Source organism: Struthio camelus, chromosome 7 (assembly GCF_040807025.1).
Source record: "Struthio camelus isolate bStrCam1 chromosome 7, bStrCam1.hap1, whole genome shotgun sequence".
Lineage (NCBI taxonomy): Eukaryota > Metazoa > Chordata > Aves > Struthioniformes > Struthionidae > Struthio > Struthio camelus.
Window position 1 is genome coordinate 17,896,211 of NC_090948.1, and position 17,771 is coordinate 17,913,981.

General features: G+C 38.8%; 1 protein-coding gene across 2 annotated transcripts in view; it reads left to right on the forward strand.

The window, feature by feature from the left end:
• The window catches only part of LOC104145966 (adhesion G protein-coupled receptor A3), a 281,143-nt gene extending 271,190 nt beyond the window's left edge, over positions 1 to 9,953 (forward strand). For both annotated transcript variants that reach the window (XM_068949979.1, XM_068949980.1), the window contains exons 18-19: positions 2,055 to 2,150; positions 5,329 to 9,953. In XM_068949979.1, coding sequence (XP_068806080.1) covers positions 2,055 to 2,150; positions 5,329 to 6,550 — 1,318 coding nt within the window. In that variant the 3' untranslated portion in view covers positions 6,551 to 9,953. The remainder of the gene's footprint in view (positions 1 to 2,054; positions 2,151 to 5,328) is intronic.
• The last annotated feature ends 7,818 nt before the right edge of the window (positions 9,954 to 17,771 follow it).

Consider the following 17,771-nt stretch of genomic DNA (forward strand, 5'->3'; position numbering starts at 1 on the left):
ATAGATTATCTAACACCCAAATACAGACTTGTATGAGACTTGAGATAATGATACGCTTTAAATGTATGTATGCAATTTGTAAAAAGTTGCTGCTTTGCAAAAAAAAAAAATTATAGATCGCATTATAGGTAAATTCTATGGTGTAATTACTTGAGATGAGTTTGAAATGTGGTTTCCTATCCTTGCTTCTGTGTTACTATTTTTTTGCTCCTTATTATTTCTTAGACAAATTAGGATTAAATTTTCTATGCCTCATTGCTTACCCTCATTGTGCCCTGAAGTTTTAAAAAATGTCATTCAATGTTCTTTGTTAAAAAAAAATAACAAGCTATTAAGCTATCTTACTCAATATGCTCAAGTCAAAAGATATGCACAATCATTAAACTGCAGTGGATGAGTGGATTTTGTAAGGATGCAGCTTGTTCATTGGAATTTGTTGAGCTCTACAGAATAAGTCAAGTTTGAAGAAAATGTATTTATTTAATGATTCTGAAGTTATAAAAGCTGAAAGGCTTTTTCATGAATGTGGAGAATGATTTTCTCTGCTCTGTTTATAGCTTAGAGCATTAGGACAAAGACTGACTGTAAAATGTTAACATGAAATTCTCTGAGGCCCAGTCTCTAATACTGGCCTGCAAGGAGATGGGGGAAGAGGTTAAGAAAATTATATCACTAATCATGGGTTTAGTTTAATGCTGGGTTACTTGATCTTACTATATCTCTATTTCTGTAGAAGTCCTGTCTTGCAATGGCTTTGAGATTTCCTAATGTTTGTATCACATTTTAGAAAATTCATGGCCAGATTCTGATGAAAATGTGTCCTGTATGTTGTAAGGTTCCTTTCAGTCCTTTCGGATAACCTAATTGCAATGTTTGGGCGTGTTCATGTTCCTTCCCAGTGCTTCCTGCAGCAGGTAGTGGCTTGAAAAGCAATGAATTTTGTCTACTGAGAGAAAAACATAGTTTAAAATAGGGAATGAGAGGGGCTGTTCAGGGAGTCAGCTGAACTCCTAGGTGTGGTGGAGCTGTAGCCTCCCGTCTGCCAGGGGCTGGTGCTCTCCACCTCAGAGACTGCAGTGGTTGAGTGCTGCATAGTCTGTGTTTTGCTTATGTAAATGGAAACATACGATGACGGTGTGTTTTGCTGAATATGGACATAGGAACGTGGGGTTCCAACATCAATGAGACATCCCCTGGGAATTTAATTTAGCCTAATTAATGAACATGCATTGGAATGACTTCTGCTTCCAAGTAGTTTAGTAGCATTTAGCCAGTTAAAGGGGTGTGAAACTATGTGTTTGCAGTCTTAGCACACAAGTTTCTAAAAATTAACACTTAGGTCTTCCTGCATGAGGTCTTGCTCAAGTCTTCAAGGTCTTCGCATCTGAATGCATTTGTGAAGCTGGGTGTTTGAATAGTGAACAAAAGTGTGGTATATGCAAAAGAACATTTAATCATCCTAATTACTACAGGTTGCTCCTCTGTTCAGAAAAAACATTTTGCAAGCTGGACCACCCATTTTCTCCTCTTAACTAAGCTTCATTTCATTTGTCATTCCAGAGTTAGGAAACAGTTTCTGCAATTGCAGAATTTCACTGGGAAAATTTTCAGGCTAGGTATGAAGTGTGAACAGTTGCTTTATCTGATTTTTTAAAAAGTGTAATGTTTTCATATTTAATACTATTGAATACAAATACTTATGTGAGTGGAATAACTTCAAGATGTTTCATTACACCCGGTTTTGTTCTTAATATGACTGCAATAGTAACTACATTTACTGAAGACATAAGTCAAGAGATTGTGAAAAGAATTTAAATTGATCCATATAAATATTAAATATTAATCTCTCTGCTGTTTACTTTATAAAGTACAATGTGACAATGTTTATTGTGACAATACTTCATTTTTTGCTTTTCTAGTTTTAGGGATATGTTTAAAGTTTCAGGCAAAATTGTATACTCAATAAACTTCATGAAAGCAGAGTACTGTTTAAAAAGCAGTACTCTTGCCTATAGGTCAGGCAAGTTAAAATATCGGTTATTATCTCTCAACAGATTTTACCTGATTAGTGGAGGAGTTCCTTTTATTATATGTGGGATTACAGCAGCAACGAATATCAATAATTACGGCATTGAAGGCAATGCACCATAGTAAGTATAAACTATTATAATAAAACTATTAAGAAAAGCATATTCTCTTTCTTTCATTTAGGATGAAATTTAATATGAACTTTTATGGAATAATAGCTATGAAAGAACAATGTCTTAAATCTGGGGTTTGTCTCTCACTCACTCTCCACCAGTCTGACTCCATTCTGGTCAATAGAGTCACTTTTCATTTATAGAGTAACTTCTCATTTACACTTGAATAAGTGAAAGGATATTACAAAATACCTTACATATAGCATATTTAATGGGTAATTCTAATTAAATACTTTTAGTTCATTAAGATATCTAACTTGAATGAATTCCTTGACACGTGACTTATTCAAAGTAATTTACAACTAATCACGTGAAAAAATGACAAGTAAAAATCTTGGTTTTTATTTCCTTGAAAACGAATGATTTTGAATTTTTACCAGCCTGGAAATGTTCCAATCACAGTGTCTTGCAATCATGACCTAGCCCTCCAGCGTACTAGCGTGTTAATGTTCAGTATACCCATGCAAGCTGTCCAAGCATGGCATTGTTATTAGTTCTGGCATGAAACATGAGATATCAGCGAAGTGCAGTGAGCCTCCCCATAAAAGCAGAGCAAAAAGTGAATCAGATTGCAAAGGTAAATAGATTCCATATAAATGATCAGCCTGGCAATGGCTGGCACACTAACAGGTATGTCAGTACTCTGCCAGCACTTTGTTGCTGATACTCTGGAGGACATTAGTCTTAGTTACTGCTTTTAGTAGCTATTGTGATACATTTGGAACTAGTTCTGTTTTGGGTAGGAAAAGTGCTGGAAGCAAAGTGGCGTGGATTGTAATTGCGCATTTGGCCTCTTAAAAACATTTTTATAGGTCATTGAAGTTTAAAACCTAGTAACAAATTAGTAGATACCATGAGTATTTGTATTTGCTCTGCCTAGGGCCCACCTCATATTCATATACTTATTCAAACTTATCCAATCAGACAATCATTTACAATCAGCAGTATATTAAAAGACTCAATTATTTGTGTTCATAAATGTGTGAGGCATTTCTCATTTTGGCACAGTTACAGAGGCTGTACTTCTTTAATCGTGTTAATCGGCCAATCAATACCTGGTTCCACAGTCTGTACAGAAAACAAGGCACAGGATGGTTATAAAATTGGGTGAAAAGACAGTTCTAATTCAACAACAGCATAGTGAGTTATGTGTCTTATTCATTTTTAATGGTATTAACACAGAAAAATGTAGATGCACAGGCTTGAACTTTTGAAATGGAACTGATTTTTGAAGTGAACCACAATGAGATAGCACTTGAAATAAGAGCATCCCAAGAGACGATTCCACTGGGGAGCGTTCCGTTTTCCACTTTGCATCAAATATGCAGCATTCAAATGTACCTCAAGTATTCATGTAGCTTTGTGCTCTCTGCTTATCCAGTGAAATATATTTTGTGACTTACCTATATGGAATCTTTTGGCATGGCTGTCAGACATCAGAATATATACTCCTTGGAGTGTCTCTGAGTTCATTAATAGATGTGTGTATGTTTTTGTTTAAGATTCAGATTTAAAAATTTTAAAGTAGTCATGCTACAGTTTCTCCTGATGAATACCCAGTGGGACTGCATCTTTTTAGCTGAGACGTTCTCAGCCTGGGAGATAAATTAATTCCGCTTTTTTTTAAATTAAGTGGTAGATGGTTCCTGGTTTGACAAGAAGGTGGTGTGCGAAGGCTCCTCACTGCATTGGAGGGACTGCAACCAGTTAGGCCTGCCTAAATGAGTATGAAGTGTCACACGTGTAACTTTTAGACCCAGAATGGATCATGACAGATCACCTAACCTATTCTGCTGACCCAGTGGGAAAATTAGCCATCTCCAAACCATTCCTGACAGTTACTTATCTGACACGTTTTAAATGCTCCAGTAATGGATATACCACAATCTATTCCAACAGTTTATTATCCTAAATATCCTAACATCTAGGAAACTTTTTGAAAAACTTCTTGCTGAAGTTTAAGCCCGGTACTTCTTATCCTAGTCCAATAGATGAGGAAAACCACTTATTCATCTATCCAGCAAGCCATGAAATATTTAGAATGTAAGAACCCAGTAACAGTTGTACTAGCTTGTACCAACAGCCCTGCTAGCCTAATAGCCTGTCTTGAACAGTGACTAAAAGCAGATCCTAGAGAAGGGTGAAAAACTAGGCAAATATACAGCTCCCCCCCTAAAATTATTCCGTTTTCCAAATGGGATTTCATTAGCCCGAAGTGTTTTCTTGTGCCAAGTTTATTTGATTGGATCATTGATCCTCAGGACAGTCCTGTTAGACTGCTACCAAATTATGCAGCTGACTGAGGCTTATGCAGCTCTTACTGGCCTTTGAACTACATAAAACTACTCTAAACAGTTGCGATTATATTACTTAAAGCATAGGTCAAATAATGATCCATGCCACAATGAAACTGTATTACCAGTGTACCATAAAGAGACCATAAATTTCCCAGTGTTTTCTGAAGATATTCAAATGGATATAAATTAACCCCTAGGAATTTAAAAAACTATGAAAAACCCGGAAGTGGCATATATATCTTTTAACTCCGCTCACTGACAGAAACCAGTGACTCTGTTCAACTGGAAATTTTTTCTTCCAGTCCCCCTTTATTACCCAGGCTGTTCTCTACTTCAGCAACAAGAGAATTCTGTAAGAGCAAGCTTCAGGCTTAAAATCTGTATAAATGTGCATGGATACAAACCATTGAAATCTGTACATTCCTATTGCTCATGCAGATTGTGTAAACTATGCTTCATTTGCTTTTTAATTGAAGTATTAGAGCTGACATTTGTAATAGTCTAGAAGAGGTTGACAGAAATGGTCTTATACTTCAGTGCAATTCTAGGTTCTAAACTGACCTACATTTCTCGAAAAGTTTCAGCTTTAATATGCTGTAAATAATACTAGATACTTTATTCTATTTTATTACAAAATGTGACAGTGATGTCTCAGCTTAATTGATATTAAAGACACACACTCCCTTTCTCCGTAACAAACACATCTGGCCTTCTGAGACACTGTTGGTTTATATGTACTCAGAAAGCCCAGTTTCACATCAACCTGTCATCCGTCACACCTAATATGGGCTATTAGAAGTTTTTGACTCTGTCTTTTTTGTTGTTTTCAGTTGCTGGATGGCATGGGAGCCTAGTCTTGGTGCTTTTTATGGGCCAGTAGCATTCATTGTGCTAGTCACCTGTGTTTACTTTCTCTGCACTTACGTGCAGCTGAAGCGCCATCCTGAACGCAAGTACGAGTTGAAGGAAAGGACAGAAGATCCACAGAGAATGGCAAGTGCTGAGGCGAGCCATGGTCATATCACGGACCCTGTGTCCGTTCCCCAGACAACATGCTCTATGATTTCTTCTTCCTTATTGGAAAATGAGCATTCATTCAAGGCTCAGCTTCGAGCCGCAGCATTCACTTTGTTCCTGTTTACTGCCACTTGGACCTTCGGAGCACTTGCAGTATCTCAAGGTCATTTCTTGGATATGATATTTAGCTGTCTTTATGGAGCATTCTGCGTGACCTTGGGGCTTTTCATCCTGATCCATCACTGTGCAAAGCGAGATGATGTGTGGCATTGCTGGTGGTCTTGTTGCCCATCTAGAAGAAACACCTATTCTGTCCAAGTTAATGTGCGCCCAAAAGTTAATGTCAACGGTGACACTCAAGTTCATGCACCTTGTCTTCAGGAATCACCCTGTCCCAACAAATCAGCTGTGTTTAATCACCCCGCTGCCAGCCACTGCAAACTTACTAATCTACAAGCAGTTCAAAATCACGTTAACTGCCTTTCACCCGTGACACCATGTTGTGCAAAAATGCACTGTGATCAGCTACTTGATGATGAAGCTCATATTCACGTCCACAACGAGGGAACCTTCAGACCCAATATGCACATTCATAGATGTCTGAAAAGCAGAACTAAGCCACGTTATTTTAGTCGGCATAGGTCTGCAGGTGAAAGAGAGTATGCCTATCACATTCCTTCAAGTATTGATGGCAGCATCCACAGTTCACATACAGACAGTCCCCACAGCACGCATGATAGCCAGTCGGGTCACAGGCGGGCCTGTTGTGCAAAAAGTGATCCATATCCTACCGTCAACCAGCCTGAAAGTAGCGACGCAAGTACTGTCATATATAGTTGTGCTAAAATGCCAGAAAGTGACACTATGCACCATACAGCTCATTTTGAAATGCACCCACGGACACAGTCGTTGCCGTTTAACACGACGAATCACAACGGGATTCTCAAGGGAAACGTGCATGAAGCCATGATATACAGCTCCGATAGTACAGGAAATATCAAAACTGGCCCTTGGAAAAATGAAACTACTGTGTAGTTCTCAGGCCGTCGTATTGTCTTTTTTTCCACCTAAATCATCGTAGGCTTTGTTTTTATTCTAAACTAAGATGGCATCTTTGTGTAGCACATCAGCAAATTGTACAGCTTTTCCATCTGTATTTCCTTTTCCTTAATTAGAAGAGACTAAGAGAGAAGTGATAGTGTTTTAAAAGTGAAGTTATTTTTAAAAGAAAGTTATAACATTGTTCTGAAAGATCATTAGAAAATGAAGTCTAGGGAACTGAATACAAGAGGCAATATCCTTTTGTTACACAGAAGTATATTTCTTTAGAAATCCATAGTTTTTGTTCATTATTTTGACTTGTTATTCTGTAGTAACTTCAAACACCTTTTATAAACATATCGACATCTTAAACTTCTACTTATTTATTTTTGTAGCAAAATATTATTACTGTGCCATGGATTTTAATCAGAAGTGACTATAGTAGAAATGGTAAACGGGATTTTATAAAACTACAGCTTTTTAGATCTACAAAAGTGATACTGCCTCTAAAGATCTTCTGTAGCATACGGCCTGTAAAATCGTGTAATGTACAGTCTCCGTTATGTCCCTTTTCTTGTTGGAGAGAAGCGCTAGGTAATATCTCTGTTACATCTATGGTGCTGTATTGGTTGTATTTTGCATGACATATGTCAGGATATACCATTTGCTGTTTTCTAGTGTTACAAGTGTTAAAAAAAGAACAAAAAAAAGTGTTGTACGAGGCTGTGAAAAACCCTGTTGATATTAATCTAGAGCATTATAAATCCACACAAAAAAATCACTCTGCACTAGTTTAAGTGGCACAATCCTTTGTATAAGGTTATATGATAGCTTTGATAAGGGTCCACTCTAATGTCTTTACAGAGCATGCACTACTCATTGTATGTGACACTGTGCAGTGTAATAGCAATTGTCTCTACAAGTTTTACACTTCTTTGTAAAGTATGCCTTTTGAACAAATCTGTACGCTGTTTCACAATAACCTTTCCACATCTGTTAAGGTAGAGCAGTTTTATCATTAACTCTTTGAGGACTACAGTTATTTTCTTAAAAATAGCTTATTCTAGTTCAGAGAGACTGTATATATGATATTGACTATTTAGTTACATGATCAATGTAGTCCAGAGTTGTCAGGAAAGAGAAAGATCCGTCATTTTTCCGAAAACACAACTGCTTAGATTCCATGTGTTAATTTCACCTCTTACTATGTGAAAAACCATTTCCTCTCCTAGGAAATGTCAGTGGTCTTCATCCTTTAATGCAAATTTGACCTTCGGAAGAAGTTCTTTCTATTCAGGATTTCTGCTGAATTGTAGGGCATTCTAGGGTCAGTAACATTCTCTATTAACAAGGCTCTTGGCAAGAAATTTTGTCATGTTTCCATGAACATCTGGACACAAAGCATCAACTCACAGTACAGAACTGAATCATAATTATCCCTATAAGAAATGGAACTGCTTTTTTCAAATAGGAAGGGTGCAGAATAATAATGGATCGTATAAAGTGAATAGGAGAGAAAAGTATAAAGTGAATAGTGCGGAGAGAAAAATGTCTACAGTGAAAAGTGAGCAGTGCATCCATAAATAAGAGAAAAAGCACAATTCTGTATGGCCACATGAGAAAGTTTATTGTCATAACTAATGCAAACTTGTGTAATTGTTACATTACTGAAGAGAGCAGAGGAAATAGAAGAAATCCCTTGAGAGATCACCAATCTGTGATTCTCTGTGCATATTTTGCAGAAATCCTCACGTACTTCAACTCTTTATTTTTCTGTTACAAGCAGTTTATTGGCCTCTACCTTTTTTTTAAATATGTAGGAATACATTTCCTAATAGTGTACATAAAGATGACAGTTATAATTGTTAGAATGTTATAAAAACATGTATGTCAGATGAATGTGTTCTGCAGTGTTGCAGGTGGGAATTAGTACTCAAAGGGTTAATGCTCAGTATCTGAGTGCAAGAAATCTTCTTTTTTCTGTATTTTTGTAAATTTGAAATATATATTGTAAACTCCAGCAGTGCAATGTATCCATCTCAGATTGTGTGTTTTTAAAAGGTAAGCAAGAAGAATGCACTAGGTGGTTGTCAAGTTTTAAGCCAATATACAACAGTTTCATGGCTGCTTCTTTAGTTAATGCAAAAAAAAAAAAAAAAGAAACAGCTGAGCTTTATTGTCTATGTGCTGTATATGCTTGAACTGTCACTAAACTAAAATACAGTGTTTTTCTTTGTTTGCATAATGGAATATTTTCTGTTTAATAATTATTTTCTTTTAATATTATTTTATCTCATTCCACATAGACAGTGAGCCCTAAAAAAGCATAGACATAATGTGAAATACCACTTCTCTCTGTCTTGGCACTGTATATGTATATTCTGTAATAGCAAAATCCTAGGAGGTCTGTAGACCATTATGCAAAATATTCCACACACAGCCAAGTGAAATACTCACTCTGCAAGAACCCACTCAGTGAGCTGCTTTATTCTGCTTGTGTTTCAATCACCTCTGTTATTTTGTCTGAGAGGCTTGTTTGATCTTCATAATGGCTTACAAAGAAGTAAATAGGTGCTGCTTTCCACAGAATATCTTATGTGATAAAACTCTCTGGAATTTAAACATAAAATATTAAAACACTTTTCTTATTGTGCTAAAAAATTAATTTAGTGAATATTTCTGGGCTAATTTGGAAAAGATGTGTTATGCAATAATCTGTTTGCATATTATTTTTTCAGAAAATATACAGTATAACTACAGAGTAGGAGAACATGATATTAAATAAATATAAAAATGTTTTGTAACATCAGATTTGACCAAAATGCTTTTTGTGCTTTTGACTTTTTTTTCCCTAAGACAAATGAGATAATTGCAATGTTTGGGGAATTTGGCTTTGTTTTATTGTGGGATTTTGGTCAACTATAGTCAGTGAATCATTACTACTTTACCTGATTTCCTTTCCTATAAAAATAAAGTCAATGAAATAACTGAAATACAAGAGATATATTGTCCTAGTAAATTCCTCATGGACATGCACATGTTACATGCTTCATTGTCAGCATTAGTTTTGGTGATTCATGGATGACATAAAAATGACTGAACAGATTTTTACTGTTCACTTTCTGATCTGAGATCACGCATGAGAAATTTCATTCCAAAAGATAATTTTTGCAGAAAAATTCAATCAACAGGATTGTTAGTACGATTGGGGTAAAAATATGCTCTGATGATGCACTACTCTTCTCTGCGTATACAAATCCAGTTTAAATGATCAAATTTCAGACTGTCTAAGTGGCTTAAAATGAAGCTTTTTAAGTCACATAGGCTGTTTTACAAGAAATCCTACCTGGTCTGGTGTAAAGAATTTTGGTGTAAAAATAAACGGTACATTTCTGCACATTGTGCCTGATCATATGTGTTGTTCCCATGATGTCTGTTGGTTGTGTCTGCACTAGTATGAATGAGTAGTCCCTGGAAGTGGCCATGAGCTCATGTCCTTTGCTGCATAGCTGCCTCCAGCTACCCTGTGGACAGCCTGTCCAGGTGTCAGCCCGCCAAGGCAGCTTGCACCATGGCTGTGAAGCCTTTTTGTTCCCTAACCAAAAGTGGAGTCTGTGCTTCAAGCAGAGTCAGGACCACCTTCAACAGACAGCACAGGCAATTGTAGCTTTGCAATTCTGGGCAACTTCCACTTGGACACTAAGGGCTGCAGGCAGATAGATCTAACTGAAGTGGTTTTAAACAGTATCACCCTCACTCCATCTGGCTCTCTGCCAGAACTACCAGCCCAGTAGGTGTGTCACCAGAACATCTGCCAAATCCAGAGAAATCCAGCAAAAACCTGTCATTTTACCTAAAACGTCTGGTTAGCTGAAATGAGAATGAAACAGCACAAGAGATTTTATGGCCAGAAAGGCTCAAGTAAGAAGAAACATGTTTGGATGCTCTGTCACAAAGCTGCGTTCAGGTTCATCATGCCTTGATCTGCCTCATTGTTTGGAGCATAAGAGTCTTAGCGTCCTCGATGCCCTGAAGGTTTGAAATTGCTCTTGGGTATGTGTTGTTAAGACTATGACGTTGACTGTGACTCCACAGATTTGGAGAGAGCTTCCTCAGTAAATTAGATTCTAGGAAGAACTATATGGCTTTTCTTATAATGAAGAGATGGTATGACACAGGATGCTTTTCCACTTGACTATTTGAAAATGAGGAACCAGGAACAGGCCAGTACTCTTTATATAGTGTTGTCCTCTTCATGTGGAAACAGAAAAATGTAAGGGAGGTATGGTTCTCTCTGTAAAGGAGACCAACTGTAAGGAAATGTTAGGCCTATAAAGGCATAAGGACTTTGCTAGCTTCATTCACAAAACATAAATTCAAGTTCCTATACTAGCATCCTGCTGTTCATAGAAGCCTGCAGAAGGCACTAATGAATCAGGATCCATCAGGTGAGTTTAAAGGCTGGTCTGATTCAGGTAAGTAATTCTAGTGGTAACTGAGAGCTCTGGGCAGCTCTTACTGGGTTAAATCTACAGAAAAGGGGCATGGCGGTTGTTTGGCTGTGATTTTTTTTTTTTTGCTTTGCTAAAAGTTGAAAGTTGGTCAATTTTTAATTAGCTGTTAATGGGCTAAGAAGAAAACTTCTACAAATCATCTTGACTCTACAAACCATGCCTTTTGACTCCCTACTACTAGCTTTGCAAAGGTGCCTATCTACCCATGATCAAACAAATCTGCTACCCTATCCTACCTGTCTAGCATTTGCATTTGTCAGGACCCAACCAAGCAAGCATAAGTGAAGTCGGGACAGTATTACAAAGCTCACTTCTGTGCAAGGAGGGTTGAGATCTGGCTTGCAAGCTCTAGAGCTGCTCAACCTCATATAAATACACTGCCTTAAGGCTGTGCAGCTGGCCATGCCTGAGAGGTAAGGGTTTTTTTATGAACATGGTGTCTGTATACCCTGTGGGTACTACTGTCTCTTTATGTTTTAGTCTATTTAAATTCTGCGATGCCTTGCAGTCTGAACAGCCAAATGACTGACTTCCCATCAGACTGTCACTCTGCTCTAGCTGTTGCCCCTAACCTGCGGTGCATTATCAAGTGAGATTGACCAGTGTGGTCAATGCTTTTGCTCATTCATTTCCCAGGTACACCTGAAAAAGGCAGCAAGAGGAACTTGTCTTGGGGTAAGGGGGAAACTGCGGGAGAAGAGAAAGTAAAAAGAAAAATCACATCAGGTTTGCACATTATGCACATTCTCATCGCAGCCCTCCCTTTTGTTAGCCCATTTGTTAACCGACCTGCAAGCAGTTGCAGTCACTTATTCCCTGATTCTTCCCATTGTAAGACCTTGTTCTCTACTAATTAGAACATGGCTGAAAGTTAACCATTTAGCTTGCTTTATACCCGTGGCAGTTACTGTGCTCGGATGGTTTTAAGGAGTTCAGCCAAAATGGCTGCAACGTTGTCAACAGAGGTTCGAGGAAGGTATGTTTGGCCGTAATGACAACTTCTGGTGATTTTTGAACAGTTCTGTCTTCAGGAACCAGAGCAGGTGTTTGAAAACTGGGAAGGACGGCTGTTACACGGGGAGGTAAGGGCACTCTTTGCTGTTTCCAGAAAGTAAGCAGTTTGTAACAGACCACAATTTCAGCAGTTAAAAATATCTCAAGAGTCTACAGTGGGAAGTTTCCCCACTTCTCAGGGCATGCACATGCCTTGATTGGGCTGCACTGATTGATCACATGCTACTACAAAATACAGAGGTGCTGAGGGACCTTGCCTATAAATGATTGACTTCAGGTGCCCTCAGATAGGATTAGGATAAAAGGCAGGGTGACTTGATTCTTGTGGTCTTGGCTAAACTCTTCAACTTTCCTTCATAAATGCTAAGACAGTATGGAGGAGAGAACCAGCTAATTTGTACAAGGAGAGACAAATGCTTGGCTAGAGGAAATCGAAAGAATTGAGCTGACCAAGAGCTACAGAAGAAGAGAGGTTAGCATGAGCAGGAGGCTGCAACAAGGGGCTGTGGAGCTAATTTCAGGTTGGGAGGGAAATAAAACACAAAATTGAAAAGAGGAGCTGGGAGATAGGGAAGAAACTGGGACAAACTGGGTAACGGGGAAGGGGAGATAGGGTGAAAGAGCTATGTCCAGGTTTCCAGGCTGAATATGTAAGCCAATGTGCCTGATTCCTCTGCAGTCTGTAAATATCTGAAAACCTAACCCTAAAATGCCTGTTCCTTTTAAATGTTGGTCTCATAGAAAATGACAGTATATTAATGCTGTCAACTGTTCCATTAATGTAAGTGTCAGAAACCTGTGTGATGAATCACAGATGCTCAAAGCAGTTGATTAACCAGATAGCTGCTCATGTGCTACATGATAGAATTGCTGTATTTTTAATGTGCTCTTTCAAAACCTCAGGAACTATCAAAAAAAAAAAACTGATTTCAGAAAGTATTAATAAAGCTCAAAGTCAAACATGCTCAAGTTAGGAAATGTTAGAAGTAAGGCTGTCTTTGGGACTTCCATTTGGTTCTGGTGTGTCTTTTGATACTGTTTTTAACTGTGTGAGTATATGCTGTTTTCTGACTTTGACTTTTGATGCTGCATGTTTGCATGTAAATGTGTGTACCTCTACAGTTAAGCCAGCTATTTCATTGTAAGCCACCTTTGCTGTGCTATTTTTCTGGCGTGCTTGAAGAAAGCCTTCTCAGAGGAATTTTGAGGCTGAAACCTTTTAATAACACAGGTAGGCCCCTTTTTCCTTTCCCTGTGCCAAGTGCTAGAAATGAAGTGGTTTCAAAAACTTCCCTTTGAGCTTCTCCTGCTTTGTGGATGTTTTCCAAGGAATTTGAGTAATTCTGGAACTGCTCTATCTGTTGCCCATCACTACATGGACACAGGAGTGTTAGGAGAAGGCTGAAACCAGGAAATTCCCTGCCCTGGCTCTGTGCACCTGTATCAGAGTCTGTAGGAAGCGTGTACCTTGGCCACAACAGTTGACGTGGATTGTATAGGCTGCCTGTAAGTCCCATCTTTTCCTGCTTTGGAGCCTTTTCCAGGAAGGCACCTGGGGCTGCTGTGCTGGGCATGCATGCCCAGTCCTTGCAAGCTGCAGGTTGTGCAGGCTTTGGCCCGCAAAGGCTGGGCATGCTTTTGTCTCTGGCACTCCACAGTGGCCTTCTCCAGCCAACAGCTGGCCTACCTTCAGGAGTGAGTTTGGACTAAAATGTGGCTGTAGCCCTGGCTTGTTAGACAGAGGTCGTTCTGTTGTCAGCTCTAGGAAGGTGCTGCTTCTTCTAATACTCATGTGTCACTGCTAACCCTGAGCCCGTTGCCCAAACTGGGCTGGGAAGCCACAGGCATCCACGTGCTCAGCCCCTTGTGAAAACAGCATGAGGATGCATCTTTAGGATGGAGGGCTGGTTCCCTTCTGTGTCTTGTGTAAAACCTGAAGCTTTCCCTCTATTCATATTTGAGGGAGGAAAAATGCAGGGAGGAGAGAGTTAAATGACCAGCTTGTCCCTTATGGTAGTATTTAGGGAAATAAATAGTTTAAGTACTGCAAAAAAAAAAAAAATCAAGGAACAAAACAAAAAAGCCATTATGAGTTAGCACAGACATCTGAATTCTAGCTTCATAATGGTGTTATATTCCACCTGACAGCACAGCACAAGCAATGTGACATACAACCAAGGACTATATAGTACATGGAAAGTAACTATGCTTCACCCACAATGCTTTTCCTCTAGATAAAAATAAACTGTATGCATTTGTACTGTGGCAGTACCATTTTTTCTACCCTCTGCACATTATTGGGCTATTTTAGACTAGGGATACATGTAGAGTGGACAAGCAATTAAAATTTTTTGTAATACTTAAGTGCAAAGAGGAAAAACTAGCTTTTCTTCTGACACAAAAAACCTGAGCATCAGTATTGCACTGAAATGTTTTTTTCCTACAATATATATCTCATGCAGAACCAGACAGCTGCATAACAGAGCACTGCACAAAAAGCAAAAAAGTAATCATAGAAAATGGGGAGAAAAAAATCTTCTTGCTATCAGTGGTTCAGAATTTTACCTGTAAGGGAACAATTCCAGATCATGCAATCAGCTTCATTAGCCCTTTCATCTTCTCTGTGTGATATTAAGGTTCAATTTACTTAACAAAACCAGGAAGATCAGCCCATGTGGAATACGCCAGTCAAATTCAAAATGACTTGAACATTCTCTGCTATAAGTGGCTTATGTAGTTTGCTGTAGATTGATGCAGGGAAACTGCTGATAGAGACAAAACACACAGGATATGATTTCAAAGGCCCTGGAGCTGTAAGATGAAAATTCTTTAGTAGAATTTCTTTTACTTAGAAAAAGTAAAAATAAAATATCTTATGTAGTCTATAAGGAGGTTTGAATTTAAATCAGTGAAACTATGGAAAAGGCTAACAAAGCAGCATTTTGAACAGCTCAGTACAGGCTCTCCTTCCTTGTATAACCATTGCAAAATGCAAGGAAATGTTTAATTTATTCAGTCTTTAGTCAAACTTTTTCACTTTAGAATAATAAGCTGTAGAGTTGAAATTATAGGAGGGAACCTTTCCATCCATTTCCATGGGCAGTAGATTGAATGCACAGTAAACCAAAATGGCATAGCATATGGTTCAGAAGCTACCCCGCAAACTGCAAACGCTATTAAATGGAAGCTTTCCCTTATAGGATGGCATTGCAGGTCCTGCCATGTATTCCCACCGAGGGGGACTTGGAGGACGTACGGGAGGGGAGATGGGGGCGTAAGGGCAGGAGGATGTCATGGTGGTTAATCCAATGAGCGCAAGTGCCAGCTGAAATGGGGTGAGCACAGCAGCGCCCACAAGCCCCGCATGAGTAAAGCGGTATACTGAGTGGGAATAAGAGGACTGCATAGGTGAGCCTGCTCCCGTTCTGGTGGTTGTTCAAAAAGTGTATCGAAAGACTGGACAACGTTCAGATAAAAGCCTCAAAGGTGAGCTGAGAACTAGAAATATTCTTCATAATGCTGAACTAAGGGCACTTAATATGTTCAGGCTGTGGAAGACACAGTTAAGCAGTGACTTGATCAAGGTCCACAGTAACCTATGTGGGCAGAAAATATCATACAGAGGACTCTTTAATCTAGCAGCAAAGGTATGAAAAGATCCAGTGATTACAAGCTGAAGACTGAGATTTAAGACTTGCACTTTAATCTGCAAAATAACTAACTTTGTAGCAGTTTCCCAAGTGATATGGTAGCTTGAAATTAAGTGTGTGTCTTCAGAAATATGTTTCTGTTCAGGCTCAAATTTTTGACTTGGTGCTATAAGAACTGCAGGATAAAATTCTCTGGCCAATGCACATTATACTTGATCTTTGAAGACTTAGAAAAAGCATACCTTCAGATTGATGTAGTCGAGATAAGGTAGAATACAAAGGATGGTGCAGGTGCTGTGGTTATCTTCAACCTACCTATAATAAACCTAGGAAATTATACTGCACTTAAACAACATTGGCTTTGGCCTTTATGGCATTATTCAGTCTAAGTGCCACTTTAATGTTTGTGATCCCAGGTTGTTTGGAAATTGTATTTTTGAAAGGAAAATTTCTCTATTCTGCAGCATAATAAAAGTGTTAGTTACTGCTTTGAATGCAAAACTCAATTAACCTATAACTGTAAAAACATGATGGTGCTTGCTTAACAAAGATTTTCACAATATGTCCTGTAACAGCCTCCATTAACTCAAATTTTTCCCTGCCTTCTTTCTCTGAGTACCTGATGGCTGAACTTTGAACTATGTTAAGAATTTGATGTTTCTAATGGAATCCCTTCACTGCGAACTTCCCCAGGTGTTGCCTATACTAGAATATATTGTTCATAATCCCTTATTTTTCTGTCTTTCTGGCAAAACTGGAATTAATGCAAGAATTCACATTTCCAGTAGAAAAGCTGAGGATATCTGAAGTTCCCCCAAACCATATTCCATCTTCTAGGTCTAGAACTTCATCTTCCTTGGCAGGTATGTTTACTTGGTCTTGATGTAAAATGACTGAGCCTTTAGTCTGTTAGGAACAAAAGTAAAGCAGTCATGGTTGTCCTAATATACTGCCTAGACACAGACTGGCATTTTCTATGTAGGGGTAGCCCTGATTTTTGCCCCGATGTTTGTTCATAGTCCCAGTTCTTGCACCTGTGCCTACATATGAGTGCACCTCAGTGAGTGATGAACAGGGTGAAACTGTTCCTGGGATGAGTGTGGGTCCTTCCTTTTTCCGCTTTCCAGCCCTATGCCCAGTGCTGCTTTTCACATCCTCCTGTCTTTCACTGTCTGACTTTGCCTTGTGTGCTCAGTCACGTTCCTCTTATTCCACTAATTTTTGTTCATATCCTTCTGGAAAACCAGCAGAGATTCAGCACTGACCTCATCAACTTACCTGACAGCCCTAGGTCTTATGTTGTCAGCGAAGTGTTGTGGTTCTGATCTGCAATGCTCTTTGTCCTTTTATCGCTCCTCCTGCATATGGATTCATCCATAAGAGATAATTAAGTTGAAATCTCCCCACCCTCTTCATTTCTCCTGCTCAGTGTAGCGCGCTAGGTCCTGTGATATAATCACCTGTGTCCTTTCTCGTGCAAGTTGCATAACTTCAGTTCTGGGCATCTACAGCGCCCTCCTTTTCATTCTTCCTTTCTGAAATTCTTCTGTATAGCACATAGCTCTGTTTTGTTTTCTCTGTTATATGTTATGAAACATGCACGTATGGAAAGGGTTGTTCTCACTACTGATCTGTGGCAATGTGACCGGGATGATTTCTGCTTTTACTTTCAGTGATTGTTTTATTTCCCTAGTAGTTGTTTGTTTCTGATGCTGAACCATGAGAACCAGCTCCGAATTAGCAACGTCCTCTGCTCACGTTCCCAAAAGCATCAGTGTTGTGCAAATTTACCAGGAAGTTTTATTTCTCATTTTTCTTTTAAGGCACTTGCCTGAGTTCTTCGTTTTCACTTCTGGGTTGCTTCTTACTATTTCTTGAGTTTTATTTTCTCCCTCACACTTTCCTTTGTGCAGTTCTGAGACAGCCTCCAGATGGTCTGTTCCTGAAGTGAGTCCTTTCTGGAAAGAGCCTCACTGTTGCCACTCACAAGAGGATGAAGCTGAGCTGAAAAGACTGAAGCAGAGAGGTTCTTTTTCC